The sequence below is a fragment of the Macaca thibetana genome, chromosome 7, assembly GCF_024542745.1.
Source record: "Macaca thibetana thibetana isolate TM-01 chromosome 7, ASM2454274v1, whole genome shotgun sequence".
Taxonomy (NCBI): domain Eukaryota; kingdom Metazoa; phylum Chordata; class Mammalia; order Primates; family Cercopithecidae; genus Macaca; species Macaca thibetana.
In genome coordinates, this window is record NC_065584.1 from 15,912,523 (window position 1) to 15,929,513 (window position 16,991).

The following is a 16,991-nucleotide window of genomic DNA, read 5'->3' on the forward strand; positions in this document are numbered from 1 at the left end:
TAACTCTATAATAATGAGGTGGAGGGTATGAGGATGCTAGAGCTCTAGGGAAGCTCTTTCTTTGTGTCATTAACCACACTGCAGCAAGATACGGTAAAAAATTATTCAAGTTACTAGTTTAATGGAAGAGTCAGAGTGGCTACAGAAAAGGCTCCATGAAAACATCCAACTGGCATGGAGGAAATAAACATTCAGCCACTAGAGTAGTTATGGTGCCACGCTCAAGAGTTGGTAGACGAAAGGTGTTCTCTCTGATTGACTTATAAAAGACAATCTTTCTTCACATAGAGGACTAGAAGGTTCTATCAGTACTGACCTTTTCCTGTTTAGTCTTATATCTTGAGGCATCTCTGGGTTTACTGCTAGGATCATATCAATCATCAGCTTCAGGTGTAGTTTTGTAATGGTGCCAAGTAGAGTTCTTAAAAACTGGACATCTCTCAAATGATTCACTTAAAACAGCCTTTAAATAAGTGACAGCATCAATACCCATTTATTCCATCACATAGTATTAGATCTCCTTAAAAATATATAGCACGCAGATGAAAAAAATGGTGACTTTTGACTGAATCCAGCCAAAGGGACAACTCTTATAGGCTATAGCTATGTCTATTAGAATTTGAATACATATAGTTTTAAAAAGATGCATTTTCAAAGTGAGTCACCACCACCTCGGTCACTTATCTTAATGAATAAATCTTTTCTTTTAACCCAAATGACAAGGGTTTTAACAGCCAAATATCTCTATTTTCTGTCTTCATGGAGTGCTACTGTTGTTCTCACTGAGTTCGTGAATTGCATGTATAACAGATGTATAGGCATATAAACTACTTGAATAGGTTTGTCTGGAGCTTTGGCACTGACCTCTTCAACTTCCACCTCTGGAGCTACCAGCTAATACTATTCACACAGTCACTTGGCTGTTTCATATACATTGTTCACTACATCAGCCACATTACAGGTGAGATCACTATTTCTTCTGTGTTTAGAATGAGCAGGGATAGTGTCACCATCAAACAGAAGTGCGTGCTAGTTAATAAGCATGTGGGAAGAAATGGAGTTGGGATAAAACCATTCTGGAAGATACTGGCAATACTACTAATAAAAGACTCAAACAAATAATTTTTCTTGTATTCAATCACTCCATGTACCACTATAGAAACCACATTTTTCTGACTTTCATCGGTACTTATTGAAAGTACTTATCTAAGACCTGTGGATCTTCAGATCTTCAGGGCTCTTATTTTTAAATTCTTTTTTTTTTTTTTTTTTGAGATGAAATCTCGCTTTGTCGCCCAGGCTGGAGTGCAGTGACTCACTTGGCTCACTGCAAGCTCCACCTCCTGGGTTCATGCCATTCTCCTGCCTCAGCCTCCTGAGTAGCTGGGACTACAGGTGCCCGCCACCATGCCCGGTTAATTTTTTTTTTTTTTTTTTTTTTTTTTGTATTTTTAGTAGAGACGGTATTTCACCATGCTAGCCGGGATGGTCTCAATCTCCTGACCTCATGCTCTGCCCACCTCAGCCTCCCAAAGTGCTGGGATTACAGGCATGAGCCACCGTGCCTGGCCCTTATTTTTATATTCTAAAACTTCAAGAAAGTTCTGCATATACCAACTTTGAACCAATCCCACTGAAGGCCTGTTAAACCACTTACCCAGCAGAAAATTGGCTTCATTCACTGTGTTAGCTGGTAGCACAGGAATCTCCCTTTGTAAAATCATATATGATGTTCTCTCAAGCCATTATCTCTCCCAAAGTCCAGGAACTTCTTGATGGAGAGTGATGACAGCAAGAGGCACAGATAGCAATTGATGTACTTGGGCACTGGCTGCTTTAGTAGCCACCAGTGTAGCCATAGCCTTGCCATGACAGTGCACAGACCTGCTTAGATGCCTGGGTGGACACGGGGGTCTATGCAGCCAGACCATTTGGACTAGGCGTGTTCTTCATGAGTGAACCCCTGTTTCAGTTTCAACCTCAGCCTTGGCCCATTGGTACAGCCACTTCAGCAGCTCCCAGGCTAAAGCTACTGCTCTTGGCTTCCCCAGGCCCTATCCATTCTTTTACTTTTAACTTATTTATGCTTTTACATTTAAAATAAGTTTGTTATAAATAACATATAGTTTAATTTTGATTTTTACATCTAATCTGTCGAATCTATTCTTTTAGATGATATTTTAGACCACTTACATTTAATGTAATTGTTGATACAGCTAGTTATATTAAAATCTGCCACCTTGCATGTTGTTTCTATTTGTTCAATCTCCTCTGTTTTGCTTTTCTCCTCTTTTTCTGTCTTCATTCATATTCATTCTTTTCTATGATTCCATTTTATATCCACTATTGGCTTATTAGTTATACCTTAAAAGCTTTTTTTGTTGTTCACCTTAGGGTTTATATGATACATTTTAATTAATCATGGTCTGCATCACAAGAAGAGTCATAATTTGCTTTTTATCAAGCCCCTACAGCTCTAGAACAATTATGACCTAAATATTAGTATCTAGATTCATTGCTATGATGGTACGATCACTTCATAATTCTTTTTTCATTATTTTATGAGCAAAATGTTTATAGGGAAAGCATATGAAATTTGACATATAAATGCCAACAAAATAGTTGGAAAAGGAAAGGCTATCATTGTTGGTAATGTTCACGTATCCTTAAATTTCACCAACACGACATATGAAAAAATAGTTGATTATTTGCCTTTTGTTTTCAAACAGATGTTGCAGCTGTAGAAGAATGGTTGGTAAGGATCACTTTACATCATGGACTAAATATTTATGCTACTGAAGGAACTCTATTGGATCGTATTCGAGGTAAATGCCAACAGACAGAAGTAAAATGGAATTCATATATTGTTTCAACAAACTTTGACGTCTGCTATATGCCAGATTCTGAGGTCCTAGAGATTAAAAAAAGAAAAAAAAGAGAGAGTCATGACCCTTGAGGCACTCACAATCTGATAGGACAAAGAATTAAATACATGTGGGTAAATTATTAACAGAGATCTGCAAAGAGTGCTATAGAAATATGGAAATACAGGCTGGGCAGGGTGGCTCACGCCTGTAATCTCAGCACTTTGGGAGGCCAAGGTGGGCAGATCACTTGAGGCCAGGAGTTTGAGACCAGCCTGGCCACCATGGTGAAACTCCATCTCTACTAAAAAAAAAAAAAAAAAAAAAAAAAAAAAAAACAAAAGTTAACCAGGTGTAATGATGCACACCTGTAGTCCTAGCTACTTGGGAGACTGAGGCAGGAGAATCGCTTGAACCCAGGAGGCAGAGGTTGCAGTGAGCCAAGATTGCACCAGTGTATTCCAGCCTGGGCAACAGAGTGAGACTGTGTCTCAAAAAAAAAAAAAAAAAGGAAATACATATTTTATTGTGGCCATATTGAGGGTCATTATAAACAATGGCATATAAAGTTGATTATATTTACTTATTCCAAAAAAGTATGTAGTTTTAAGTAGCTTCCAAAATTTAAAAAAAAAAAAAAAAAAAAAAAACAGTGTTACTAATTGTCCAATAGTAATTCCAATACTGTCTTTGGGACTCTGATAGTTTGGTATCCTATGCTACTTTTTAAGTACTGAAATATCAACATAAAATTGTTATATCAATTTTTAAAAGATCTGAAATCTGAATCATTTACAAATTGAGATGCACCTAAAATATTACATACTGTATTAAAATGCTAACTTACATTTGTTTAGAATGTACTGAGGTATAATTGCAACAAAAAGCTTCACAAATTGGTAGATCTTTGAAACCGCCAGGTGCAGAGATGAGATTGATCTGTTTGAAGAACTGAAAGGAGATTAGTGTTGCTGAAGCATAGTAAATGACAGAGTGGTGGATCATGAGTTTGGAGAAGCTGGCAGGGATCTTGGTAAAAAGTGTGGACTTTATTGTAATTATGATTTAGAGCCATTGGGATATTTTAAGCAGAGAAGTAATAAATTCTGATTTATCTTTTATAATGAAAAGATCATTTTGGCTGCTGTGTAGAGAATAACTCTTGAGGAAGGATAGCAAGAATGGAATAAAGGAAATTGGTAGCAGTTGTTGCAGTAGTCCCCCTTGAGAAGGTCTGGAGTAGATGGACAGTAGCATTAGCAGTGGAGGTGGTGAGCAGAGCCTTCAGAATACATTTTGAAAGTAGAGCTGCTATGGCTTCTTGGTGGACCAAGGTGGGGGAAAACAGAAGTAACAAGGATGATGCCTGGATTTCTTACTCAAACATTCAAGTAGAGGATGTTATCATTCACCAAAATGCTGAAGACAGGAGGAGCAGACACTGGGAAATAGGAATCAAGAGTTAAAGCTAGAGTTAGAAATCTTTATTCACTCCTGAACTCAAAAGAGAGTGTAAAACCTTGTCTCTATTTCTTTATATCCAATCCACACCCCAAACCACTCATTTATTTCCATCTCCTCGACGCTACTCAAACTGCTGCTAATCATAGTCACCAGTGACCTTCATATAGGTCACTTTTCTGTCCCCTTTTTAGCTTCTTAGTAGCTGTCAAAACTTTTAATCACTTCTTTGTTCTTAAAATGCTTAAGATTTTACTACCTGACTTCAGGAGCTTGTATATAAGTAGGGGGGCATTGTCAGCTCAGTGATGTCCAGTGGTAGGCTGAAATCTCCCTGACCTGGGTGTGAATGGTCTGCAAACACATACTACACCCTTTGCCCCACATTTCTTTAAATTCTGGAATGACTTCCTGGTGAATTAGTGTAGTTAGAGATTGTGTCTTTTTCCCTTCTTGGCTGTCCCTGTGCTGCACTATGTCTACCCTGATGAAAAGTTAGCTTCTTGCTTTGCACAAAGTGAAAAAAATATCACACAAAGTCTTTGGGTTTGTAGCAGATTTTGTTGAAAGGTGGGGAGACAGAAGAGAATGTAAATAGCTAAATAACTGGTTATTAGTTATCTCTGCTCTTAAAAGTGCTTTGACTATTTTTGAAATTCACATAGCAGTAGTCTTTCAAATTGCCCTGGCTTACTTTTTGTACTCTTTTTTGTTTCTCATTTTTTTCCAAAAGAAAAAAAAACCCTCCCTTTTGTTAATGCATGAAAATTCGACTTTAGATCCAATCCTTTGCATATCCAAAAGTAATATTTTAAGTTTTAAAATTTGTGAAGCCTTGTCTGATGATGTTCTTTCAAAAGGCTCATTGTCTACCCTGGTCTGGTGAGGAAGAGTGTACCCTGATTCTTCTACTTACAGTGAGTGCAGAGTCCTATTGGAGCACCTGGGAGGAGAGCCTCACTCATTCTAGGGCATCATGGAAGGCTTCCCAAAGAGGGAGACATTCACATCGAGGACTGAAAAATAGGGTTGTGAGAAAAACAGATATTTAAAGCCCCATGAACTAGAGCCTCTAGTGGGAGGGCAGTTCTGGCAAGAAGTAAAGCTGAGGAACCAAGAGGACGTTAGATTCTGGAAGGCCTGGTTTGCCACGTGAAAGACCTTATTTGCCACTAGTGCTACTATTCTGCCTGTGCTGCATTGGAGATGCCTCACCTCTGATTGCTTTTTCTTCTGCATCTCATTTGCAACTTCTATCTTGCAGAAATCCTTCTAAGTCTCTTGGCCCCTAATGATAACTGTCCCTGTTCACCACTGCTACTCTGGATTTATTCTCATTTTCATCTACCTACTGTTGTTTCAATGAGACTGGGAAGAGAACAGAAAGTAAATGAGTGGGCTCCTGAAGCAGAAGTTATAAATGTATTCTGTGATTCTGCAATTCCATTTATACAGATAGATCCTGTGGCAAATAGTATTTTTCAGCTATCTTCCAGAAATCCCTCTAAGTCTCTTGGCTACTAATGATAACTGTCCCTGTTCTCCCCTGCTACTCTGGATTTATTCTCATTTTTATGTATCTACTGCTATTTCAGTGGGATTGGGAAGAGAACAAAAAGGAAATGAGTGGGCTCAGAAGTTATAAATGTGTGTATTCTGTGATCCAGCAATTTCATTTCTAGGGACAGATCCTGTGGCAAATGGTATTTTTCAAATGTGGCCAAAGCAATCTCTCCCATTCCATATGCTGCAATGTAACCTTGCCAGCCCTCCATCAAGGGGAATTAGACTTTACTCATTATATCCTGGAAAATAGTCACTGACTGATTTTTAACCAATGCAGAGTGAGGTAATACACCTTTTCTGAACTATAGAATGGTTTCTTTACATAGTTCTTTTAAAACCTTTAAAGGAAAGTAGCAATGTTCCATTTTCAAGGGTGCTCCCACCATTTAAACACCCAAATTTGATTTCTGCAGAACCGATTCTTCAGTGGGCTCTTGGGGTTGAGATTCCAGCAAGTGAGATGGGTAAAATATATCCACATGTGGTAGATCTCAAAGTGACAAAATGCCCCTGTGCCAATGACGTGGGATTACTAGGCTTCGTTATGGATGCACTACTTGATGGTAGGTTTACAGCTTCATTAAATGTTGATGTTGGCATTTGTATTTTATAACAGTAATGTTTAACTGGCAGCAGAAATAAATGCATAGACATAGGGAAGGAAAATTGTTTCCTAAAAATATCTAAAAATTTATTCTTCAATACTGTGTGTTGTCTGCTTGCAAGTGTGATATACTAAGTATGTTTTCTTGCTGTGACTTTTTGTCATGTTAATTGTGACTTTAGTGTGTCTCCTAATTTCCTTTATGCCATGCCCTCCATTAATATGTTACTTTCTCCCAGAGATTATCTGCTATTCCTGCCATGTATAAATAGGTATTGTTGTTCCTGAAATACCACATTACTTTGTTTATGTTTGCATTTTTTTCATTACTACTGTAATATCTGAGAGCATCTATATAGGGAAAGAAATAACTGTTTCTCTCTATATTCATTTCATAACACTCTACTACCAAATGTATAGATTTTCCACACCAGGTGATTCTCCAGTTCTCTGTGGATGACCGAGTAGGTGCCCTATGGTTTAATTCAATTCCGGCACTAGCTATCTGGAGTTAGCACAGACCCTCCTCCCTAACCAACAACAGATTAAGGGCTCAGTTCCCCAAGACTGTCCCCCAATTCAAATGCCAGTCACAAGTCCTAGGCTGTAGTTCCAATCAACTAATTATAATTTGGGGAGGTCCCACAACCCCTTCCTTGAGTTCAATAATTTGCTAGCACAACCCATAGAACTCAGGGGAACATTTATTTAGGTTTGCCAGTTTATTATAAAGGACAAAACAAAGGATACAGTAAACAGTTGGGCAAGGTCCAAAAGATTTCCAAGTAAAGGAGCTTCTGTCCCCGTGGAGTTGTGACACGCCACACCCCTGTTATGTAGATGTGTTTTAGCATTCCAAAACCTGCACTGTAAGGATTTTTATGGAGGCTTTATCACATAGACATGATCAATTATTTATTCAATCTCCAGCCCCTCCCCACTTCCTGGGAGATACACTGAGGGGCTGAAGGCTCCAAGCTTCTAATCATGGCTTGCTTTTTCTGGCAACCACCCCACATCTTAAAGCTATCTGGGGGTCTGTCAAGAGTTGCTTCATTAGAACAAAAGACAATCACATCACCCAGGAAATTCCAAGGAGTTTAGGGGTTCTGTATCAGGAACTGGGGCCGGAGACCAAATATTTGAACAAAGGATGTTCCTAGCACTCCATCATGCAGGAAATTGTGGGGGTTTAGGAGTTCTCTATCAGGAGCTAAGGAAAACCAAATATATATTTCTCATTATATCACAATATTATAATGTCATTACACATTTCAACTACTAATAGTATTATTCTAATTATTGTTCCTAGCTAATTGATGACCTCCTAGACCCCAAATTCAGTGAATATAAAGAAAAATAAATATATATAAAAATTAAACAATAAGAAACAAAATGTTATTACTTGTAGATAATATGTATACCTACATAAAAATCCAAAAAGATCTATAGAAAAACTCAGAACAAATATGGGCATGCTGGAAGGTTGTGAGATAGAATAACAATGTATAAAAATCACTCCACCAAGGACTAATTAAAGATTGCAATTTTAAAAATCCTATTAAGGTAAGAAATCCCAAAAAGTACCCAGGAATAAAAAAAGGAGTTGCAAGGCCTATTGTGTAGAAACTATAAAACTAATGAAGGTCAATAAAAAAGACCAAAATAAATAAGAGATTTCATGTTTATAAGCAGGAACTTCTGGTATTATAAAGATTTATTTTATAAATAAATTTACTACAAATAAAATTTATTACAAATTTATCAATCAATTCAATATGATTCCAAGAAAAATTATAACAATGTTTTTGGTTTGTGTGTGTGTGTGTGTATGTGTGTAAAAATTGGCAAGCCAAACACAAAATTCATATGGGAGAATGATGCACCATGAATAGCAAACATAATTTTAGAGAAAATAAAAAGAACAAAAATTTGTCCTAGCATGACTTATTATAAAGTAACAGATTAAAACAGTATGCATCAGTATAGGGATAGACAAATAATCTTGCCCAAATCTCTTTGACTTCCTAATGGCTTACAGTCTGCTTCTGCTGAATTCCTTTAGTTTTACTAGGTTGGTGCAAAAGTAATTGAGGTTTTTGCAATTACTTTTAATGGCAACAACCATGATTACTTTTGCACTAACCTAATAAATGTGTCTTTTTCCACTCTCTGCTGTCATATGCTACACTATGTCAATCCAGATAGAAACTTGGCTCCTTTTCTTATCTTGTTCTGTGAATAGGAGGTCCTAGCCAGGACCTCCTCCTCCTCCTCTTTATCCAAACACCAATACCTACCTTACTTCCGTGAGCCACAGGAGAGGGGTCATTCTCAACTCCTCATGCTTGATTCTGCCTTACAAATGAAAGTCATGGGAGAGAAGCAGCAGTCTTAATTCCTTGGGATCACACTCATGAGGCCACCTCAACCACTCAAGAAAACAAACAACTTCAGCAACAGGTTCTTTAGGTGAAACCACCTTTTCCCCAACTGGTCACCACTGTGCTGAAGCAAAAAAGGAAGTTCTCACAGTATCAAGCTGTGACTGCCTAAACCAGCAATCCTTTTTTTCTTTTTCTTTTTCTTTTTTTTTTTTTTTTTTGAGACAGGGTCTCTCTCTGTTGCCCAGGCTGGAATGCAGAGGCACAATCACGGCTCACTACAGCCTCAACCTCCTAGGCTCAAGCAATCCTCCCACCTCAGCCTCCCACGTAGCTAGGATTACAGGTGCACACCACCACACCCAACTAGCAATTCCTTTGTGAGGCCTTGTTTGTCCTCCTGGCCTTCATACCACATGGAGTTAATGGTGGGAACAGCTATGCAGTAGCCCCATGTACTCCAGTTTGGACTTATTACCCCCTTTCCTCCTCTAGGATATTCTTCAGATATAAACGTCAGGTCTCCCATCAGTTACCAGAAACATAAACCTCCCTAGATCGTTTCTGGTTATCCTATCCCACATACTATTCTGATCATCCTCTAATTTGATTCAAACTTTTATCCCTCTCTATCCACCCAAATCCTTTCATTAGAATTTGTGGCCTGTCATTAACAAACTCCCCCATATCACTCACTTTTTTTCTGAATGGTCCCTTAACTTTCTTTCCATAGAGTGCCTGGTCATCCCCAGATGACATTCTTTCCCCTCAGCCCTCCCACATATCACATATCTCAAAACCCAGGTGGGGGTTGTTGTCTTTGCTCCTTAGGATTACTGCTTAATCATTACTCCCTTCATCTTGTTTGAAACATGGAACTTTTTTGAACTCAGACTTTACCTCCCTCTAACTCTTCTTGGTTGCCAGCATTTGGTGACCTCCTCACCACTCACAGTCATTCATTTACAAGTTTAATCTCTGGGTCCCTGCCTTCCTCTCCACTTGACTTTCATCACTATTTTTGGTGACTTCACCATCCATATGGATGATCCACACAGTAAAAAGTACCCAGCTTCAAGGCTTCTTTTCGTACAATGATCTTTCCCCTATCTTACTCCTACGGTAGTATTCTTCTTAAAATTTTTTATTTAATAATTTTAACTTTTATTTTAGATTCGAGGGGAAGTACATCACCCTGATACCAAAACCTGGCAAAGACACAACAAAAAAAGAAAACTAGAAGCCAATATTTTGATGAACATAGACAGAAAAATTCTTGACAAAATAGTAGCAAATAGAATCCAGCAGCATATTACTATGCAGCTGTAAAAAAAGAGTGAGTTCATGTCTTTTGCAGGGACATGGATAAAGCTGGAAACCATCATTCTCAGCAGACTAACACAGGAACAGAAAACCAAACACCACTAGTTCTCACTCATAAGTGGGAGTTGAACAATGAGAACCTATGGGCATAGTGAGGGGAGCATCACACATCAGGGCCTGTCGGGGGATGGGGGCAAGAGGAGGGATAGCATTAGGAGAAATATCTAATGTAGATGATGGGTTGATAGGTGCAGCAAACCACCATGGCACATATACACCTATGTAACAAACCTGCACGTTCTGCACATGTATACCAGGACTTAAAGTATAATAAAATAAATAAATAAATATTATTAAAATAAATAAATAAATAAAATTTTAAAAATAAAAATAAAAAATAAAAAGTTAATTCAAAGCTGGGCACAGTGACTCAAACCTGTAATCCCAGCACTTTGGGGAGGCTGAGGTGGGCAAATCACCTGAGGTCAGGAGTTTGAGACCAGCCTGGTCAACATGGTGAAATCCCATCTCTACTAAAATATAAAAATTAGTAAGGCGTGGTAGCAAGTGCCTGCAATCCCAACTACTTGGGAGGCTGAGGCAGGAGAACCTCTTGAACCCGGGAGGTGGAGGGTGCAGTGAGCTGAGACCGCGCCATTGCACTCCAGCCTGGGTGACGAGCAAAACTCCATCTAAAAAAAAAAAAAAAAAAAAAAAAAGTTAATTCATCACAATCAAGTAGGCTTCATTCCTGGGATGCAAAATTGGTTCAACATATGCAAATCAAGAAATGTTATTCTTTTTGCTTAGGAATACTTTAGCTATTTGCCCTCTTTTTTGGTTTTGTATGAATTTTAGGATTTTTTTTCTAATTCTGTGAAAAATAGTGTTGGTATTTTGATGGGAATTGCATTGAATCTATAGATTGTTTTGGGCAGTATGGATGTGGGGGAAAGGGAATGCTTATACACTGCTGGTGGGAATGTAAATTAGTACAACCTCTATGAAAAACAGTGTGGAGATTCCTTAAAGAACTACAGGTAGATCTACCATTTGATCCAGCAATCCCACCACTGGGTAGCTACCCAAAGGAAAAGTCATTATATGAAAAAGACACTTGCACACATATGTTTATAGCAGCACAATTCATAATTGCAAAGATGTGGAACAAACCAAAGTGTCCATCAACTAATAAATAGATAAAGAAAGTGTGGTATACATACACCATAGAATACTACTAAGCCATAAAAGGGAATGAAACAATGTCTTTTGAAGCAACTTAGATGGTGCTGGAGGCCATTATTCTAAGTGAAGCAACACAGGAGTAGAAAACCAAAAACCATATGTTCTCACTTATAAGTGGGAGCTAAGCTATGAGCAAGCAAAGGCATACAGAGTGATATAACGGACTTTGGAGACCCAGAATGGGGAGGTTGGGAGGGAGGTAGGGATAAAAAACCACACATTAGGTACAATGTACACTACTTGGGTGATGGTTGCACTAAAATCTCAGAATTCACAGCTACATAATTCATCCATGTAACAAAAAACTACTTGTACCCAAAAAGCTATTGACATTTTTAAAATAACATAAAAATGTGATTTACCATATAAATAGAACTAAAAACAAAAGCTATATAATGATCTCAATAGATGTGGAGAAAACCTTTGATAAAACCTAACATCCTTTCATGTTAAAAACTCTCAACCAACAAGACATTGAAGGAACAGACCTCAAAATAATAGGAGACATCTATGACAAACACACAGACAACATTATACTGAATGGGCCAAAGCTGGAAGCATTCCCCTTGAGAACCAGAACAAGACAAGGATGCTCATTCTCACCTCTTCTATTCAACACAGTACTGGAAGTCCTAGCCAGAGCAATCAGGCAACAGGAAGAAATAAAATGCATCCAAATAGGAGAGGAAGGCATCCAATAGAAGAAGTCAAACTCTCTCTCTTTGCTGACAGTATGATTTTATACCTAGAAACCCCTAAAGACTACCAAAAAGCTCCTAGAACTGGTAAACAATTTCAGTAAAGTTTCAAGATACAAAAATCAATGTAGAAAAATCAGTAGCATTCCTATACACCAATAGCATTCAAGCTGAGAGCCAAATCAAGAGCACAATCCCATTTACAATACCCCACTCCCACACACACACCTCCCTAGGAATACATCTAACCAAGGAGGTGAAAGATCTCTACAAGGAGGAGTAAAAAACACTACTGAAAGAAATCATAGATGATACACACAAATGGAAAAACAGTTCATGCTCATGGATTGGAAGAATCATTATCATCAAAATGGCCATACTACCCAAGCAGTCTACAGATTCAATGCTATTCCTATCAAGCTACCAATGTTATTTTTCACAGAATTAGAAAAAACTATTCTAAAATTCATACGGAACAAAAAAGAGCCCAAATAACCACAGCAATCCTAAGCAAAAAGAACAAAGCCTGAGGTATCACATTACCCAACTTCAAACTATACTGCAAGGCTGCAGTAACCAAAACAGCATGGTACTGGTACAAAACTAGACACAGAGCAATGGAACAGAATAGAGGATCCAGAAATAAAGCCACACCCCTACTACCATCTGATCTTCAACAAAGTTAACAAAAATAAGCATTGGGGAAAAGACCCTATTCAATAAATGGTGCTGAGTTGGCTGGCTAGCCATATGCAAAAGAAAAATGAAACTGTATCCTTGCCTTTCTCCATATACAAAAGTTAACTCAAGATGGAGTAAAGATTTAAATGATTATGCTCCTCACCTTGTCATCTCTAATGTCAGTGTCCCTGAAATCTGTAGTACCTGCATCTTACACTCTGTCCACTGCCTCTTATTCTTTCAGTCTGTTCTAGTACTCACACTTCAACATTTCTTTGATCTCATTGAGATCTTAATCCATTGTCACTACCACTTTTTTTCACTACCCAACATCCTTATTTTCCTCTGTTCTCACCATAATTCTCAGAGTCCATCTTTTTAAATACTTTTGTAACCCCCTTGCCCTTCTTTTTCTTCCTTGCCTGCCCAACCCCAACTCTAAAACCACCTCTGCTCCTGTCCTGGAAGAGCAGAATATTGCTGGGGAAAAACTGCATGCTAGTCTCATTTTGACATTTCACTGACCAGTCTCACTCTAAATTCATGATCATGAATCTTAAGTGGGCACTCAGCACTGCCTATAGAGCCTACTGCCTATAAATCCTATCACTCTTCCCTCGTATATTTATTTTCCCACTCTGCAAAATAAATTTATCACACTTCTTTCCACTCCTCAAATACTCTTCCCCTCTTACTCTTGGCTGTTCATTTATATAATACTTAAGAGAAAATAAAGATTGATTATAGAAACCACATTGTTGCAACTGGAAATGTGCCATCATACCAGCATTTGTATGCTTTCCCTTTTCTGCCTCTTGCACTGTAAGAAATGTCTCTACTGCAATCAAAGGCTACCCCTCAGCGCTTGTGTTCTGGATTCCATTCCTTGCAGTCATCTGAACAACCTTGCTCTTGCATCTGTTGTGCAATTCTCATTTTTCTCTCCAACATCATCACACTCTTCCTCCTCACTGGATTGTCTCCATTAGGATAGAGACATACCCTAATATCCCCCATCTTAATTAAACAAAGCCTTCATTTATCTCGCTTTACTTCCATCTCCACTTCTCTGTTCCCCTTCAAAAAAAAATATTTAAGGCCAGAATTTAGTGTAGATGATACTGTTTTTCCACCTCCCGTTTTATCTTCTTTCCACTACAAATCAGACTCTGGTTTCCATCACTCTTCTAAAACATTTCTTCTCAAGGCCACTCACAATTTCCATATTGCCAATTCCAACAGCCAGTCTTTTATGCCCATTCTACTTTCCTTTCCAGCAGCATTTAACACAGTCGACCAGTCTCTGCTCAAAACACTTTCTTCTTTTAGCTTTTTTGATAATACTTTCAAGTTCTTTATCTTTTCTCATTGGTCACTCTTTAGTTTTCTAGGAGGGCTCCTTTTTGGTGTGACCCCTAAATGCTGATGAACCTAGGGCTTTGTTTTTGGCTCTCCTTCCTTAAGTTACCACATTCTCCCTCTGGAAGACTTGCCAGTCTGATGGTAGTAATATCATCTTCAGGCTGATGATTCCCAAATCTGTATTGCTGCTGCTGACCACCCCTTTGAAACAAAACTACTCCTCTCTTCAGTTGTCTATTATGCATTTCTTCTTGATGGCTAATGAGCATCTCAAATACAGCAAGTCTAATCCAGAACTCTTGATTCATCTCCCTCGAAAAATCTGTTTCTCTCCAGTATTTCTCATCCCAATTAGTATTAAATTGGTCAGAATTGAAATCTAGGACACATTCTTGACTGCTCTTACCCTCACAACATTCCCCGACTGTGCTGTCTCCAGGGTCCATCCCCAATGTGACCACTTCACTTCTCTGCTAAAATCTTAGGTCAAGTCAACATTTTTTTTTTATTAGACTAATTAACAGCCTTTTAAGTGATCTCTCTATTTCCATTCTTGTGCCAATACAAACCAGCCTCCAAACACCTACCAGAATGATGTTCTCAAGTATAAACCAGATCACATCACTTCCCTGCTTCCAACACTCCTGTGGCTTCCCTTTGCCATTAGAATAAAAGCTAAACTTTTCACAACGGTCTGCATCAGCTTCTGGAAGCCCTGGGATAGTTTGTCACAGAGAGTAGCCTGTAACTTAATTTTAGTCTGTAAATATTAACCAGCATAAAGTGTTTATTTTATTATTTCTGCATTAAATAGTCATTTTTTGCAAGAATCTGGTCATGTGATAGCATGCTGGACATCTATAATTATTCCCACTTAAAATATTCCACCATTAGGCTGGGTGGTGGCTCACACCTGTAATTTCGGCACTTTGGGAGGCTGAGGCGGTCAGACCACTTGAGGTCAGGAGTTCGAGACCAGCCTAGCCAACATGGAGAAACCCTGTCTCTACCAAAACTACTAAAATTTGACCAGACATGGTGGTGCACACCTGTAATCCCAGCTACTCAGGAGGATGAGGCATGAGAATCGCTTGAACCTGGGAGGCAGAGGTTGCAGTGAGTGGAGATTGCACCACTGCACTCCAGCCTAGGTGGTGGAGTGAGACTCTGTCAAATTAAAAAAAAAATTCCACCATTATCTGTAAAACTAGACTTAACTCTCAGAAAGGCAAAGTTTATCTTTAGTTTTCCTCTTCCTGGAAAAAGTATACAATAATAAATAACACTTCCTTCTACAGCTTTCCTTAAACAGAAAAGAGCTAGCAGTTAAAACTCACACTTCACAATATGACTCGTTCTACAAATGTCCTCTTTTGGAAATAAAGTATATGCGTTAGATTGCCAAGGGTCCTTAGCCTCCCCTCCTCCCCAGCCCAGTAGTTATGTCCTTTGACAAAACTTCAGATCAGCACCTCACATTTAAAACACAAAAGACTCCAGACATTCCTACCTAAGACCAAGAAAAGATGGGGTCGGGGAACAAAGTACTTTTAGGATTTGTGATGTGTTCAATCTTCTTCATTTACAAGGTTTTAATGAAACTTTAGCAAAAGTTTTTTCTATTTTTAAAATCACAAATAAAAAAGTAAATCATAGTTTTTCCTCTCTTGGAGTTTACATTTTAATTTTCTTCTTTGGAGTTTTAAAAAATTATTATTAACTAAAATTGTATTCCTGAAATAGGAGCATCTTTATGCTTAGAAGGGTACTGTTAGGGAGGAAAAATTTTCCTCTGTTCTCTTATGCTTAGTGAATAGGGCTCTATAAATTAAATCAACAAATAACAGATTTTTTTTTTTTTTTTTTTTGAGATAGGGTCTCTCTTTGTCTCCCAGCCTGGAGTCGCATGATCATAGTTCACTACAGCCTTGACCTCCCAAGCTCAAGCGATCCTCTCACTTCAGCCTTCTGAGTAGCTGGGACTACAGGCATGCACTACCAGGCTAATTTTGCATTTTTTGTAGAGACAGGGTTATACCATGTTGCCCAGGCTGGTCTCAAACTACTGGGCTCAAGTGATCCTCCTGCCTTGGCCTCTCCAAGTGCTGAGATTATAGGTGTGAGCCACCATGCCCAGCCCAAATAACAGATTAACAGGATAAAAGGCACAAAATTTTTTTTTTATTATTTATGTGCATGGCAGTCCACAAAAAAGAAATGAAGCTCAAGTGGTTAAATCAGGAAATTATGTACCATTTTCACAAAGGAAGTGGATTTAGGAATCAAGGAACAATTAGCTGTAAGGAAGTTGTGACTAGAAAATATATAGGGGAACTAATGGCAGATAAGGGCTCCCTATCTCCAGTGATAAAAATGCTCTTTTTTTTTTTTTTTTCTGGTACAAGGGGCAATTTATGCTTGCTTTTAAGCAGATAAAGGGAGGGTAGAGACTGCGTTTATTGATTCTCAATTGCCTTCAGGTAAAAAAAAAATCCTTGAACCAAAGTGGCATATTTTGGTGTGGCATATTCTGATGCCCTTCTATGTAAAAAAAGATACAGTACAATTTGGAAGATACTTTAAGAGAATGAACCAATACCTTAAGAGGATTGATTTTAAGGGCATATTATTCCCAGCAGTAATCATTCTAGGAGTCAATCAGATGGTTGGCTAATATTATGTGATGTAACTTTAAGTTACTTCATCTTTCCAACGCTTGGGGAAGTGAGAGTCAAAGTGCTGAGAGGGAGTTGAGGCAAGAGAGGACAACAAGATGGAAGATGGAACTGACTCTGGGCTCTTG

At 38.4% G+C, this 16,991-nt stretch overlaps 2 protein-coding genes across 4 annotated transcripts in view; both read left to right on the forward strand.

The window, feature by feature from the left end:
• TC2N (tandem C2 domains, nuclear) overlaps positions 1-16,991 on the forward strand; it is a 271,057-nt gene that overhangs the window by 156,210 nt on the left and 97,856 nt on the right. The window lies entirely within an intron of this gene.
• CATSPERB (cation channel sperm associated auxiliary subunit beta) overlaps positions 1-16,991 on the forward strand; it is a 161,634-nt gene that overhangs the window by 28,860 nt on the left and 115,783 nt on the right. For 2 of the 3 annotated variants that reach the window (XM_050799015.1, XM_050799018.1), the window contains 2 exons: positions 2,730-2,825; positions 6,305-6,454. In XM_050799015.1, coding sequence (XP_050654972.1) covers positions 2,730-2,825; positions 6,305-6,454 — 246 coding nt within the window. The remainder of the gene's footprint in view (positions 1-2,729; positions 2,826-6,304; positions 6,455-16,991) is intronic. The other variant, XM_050799016.1, reaches the window with a different exon arrangement.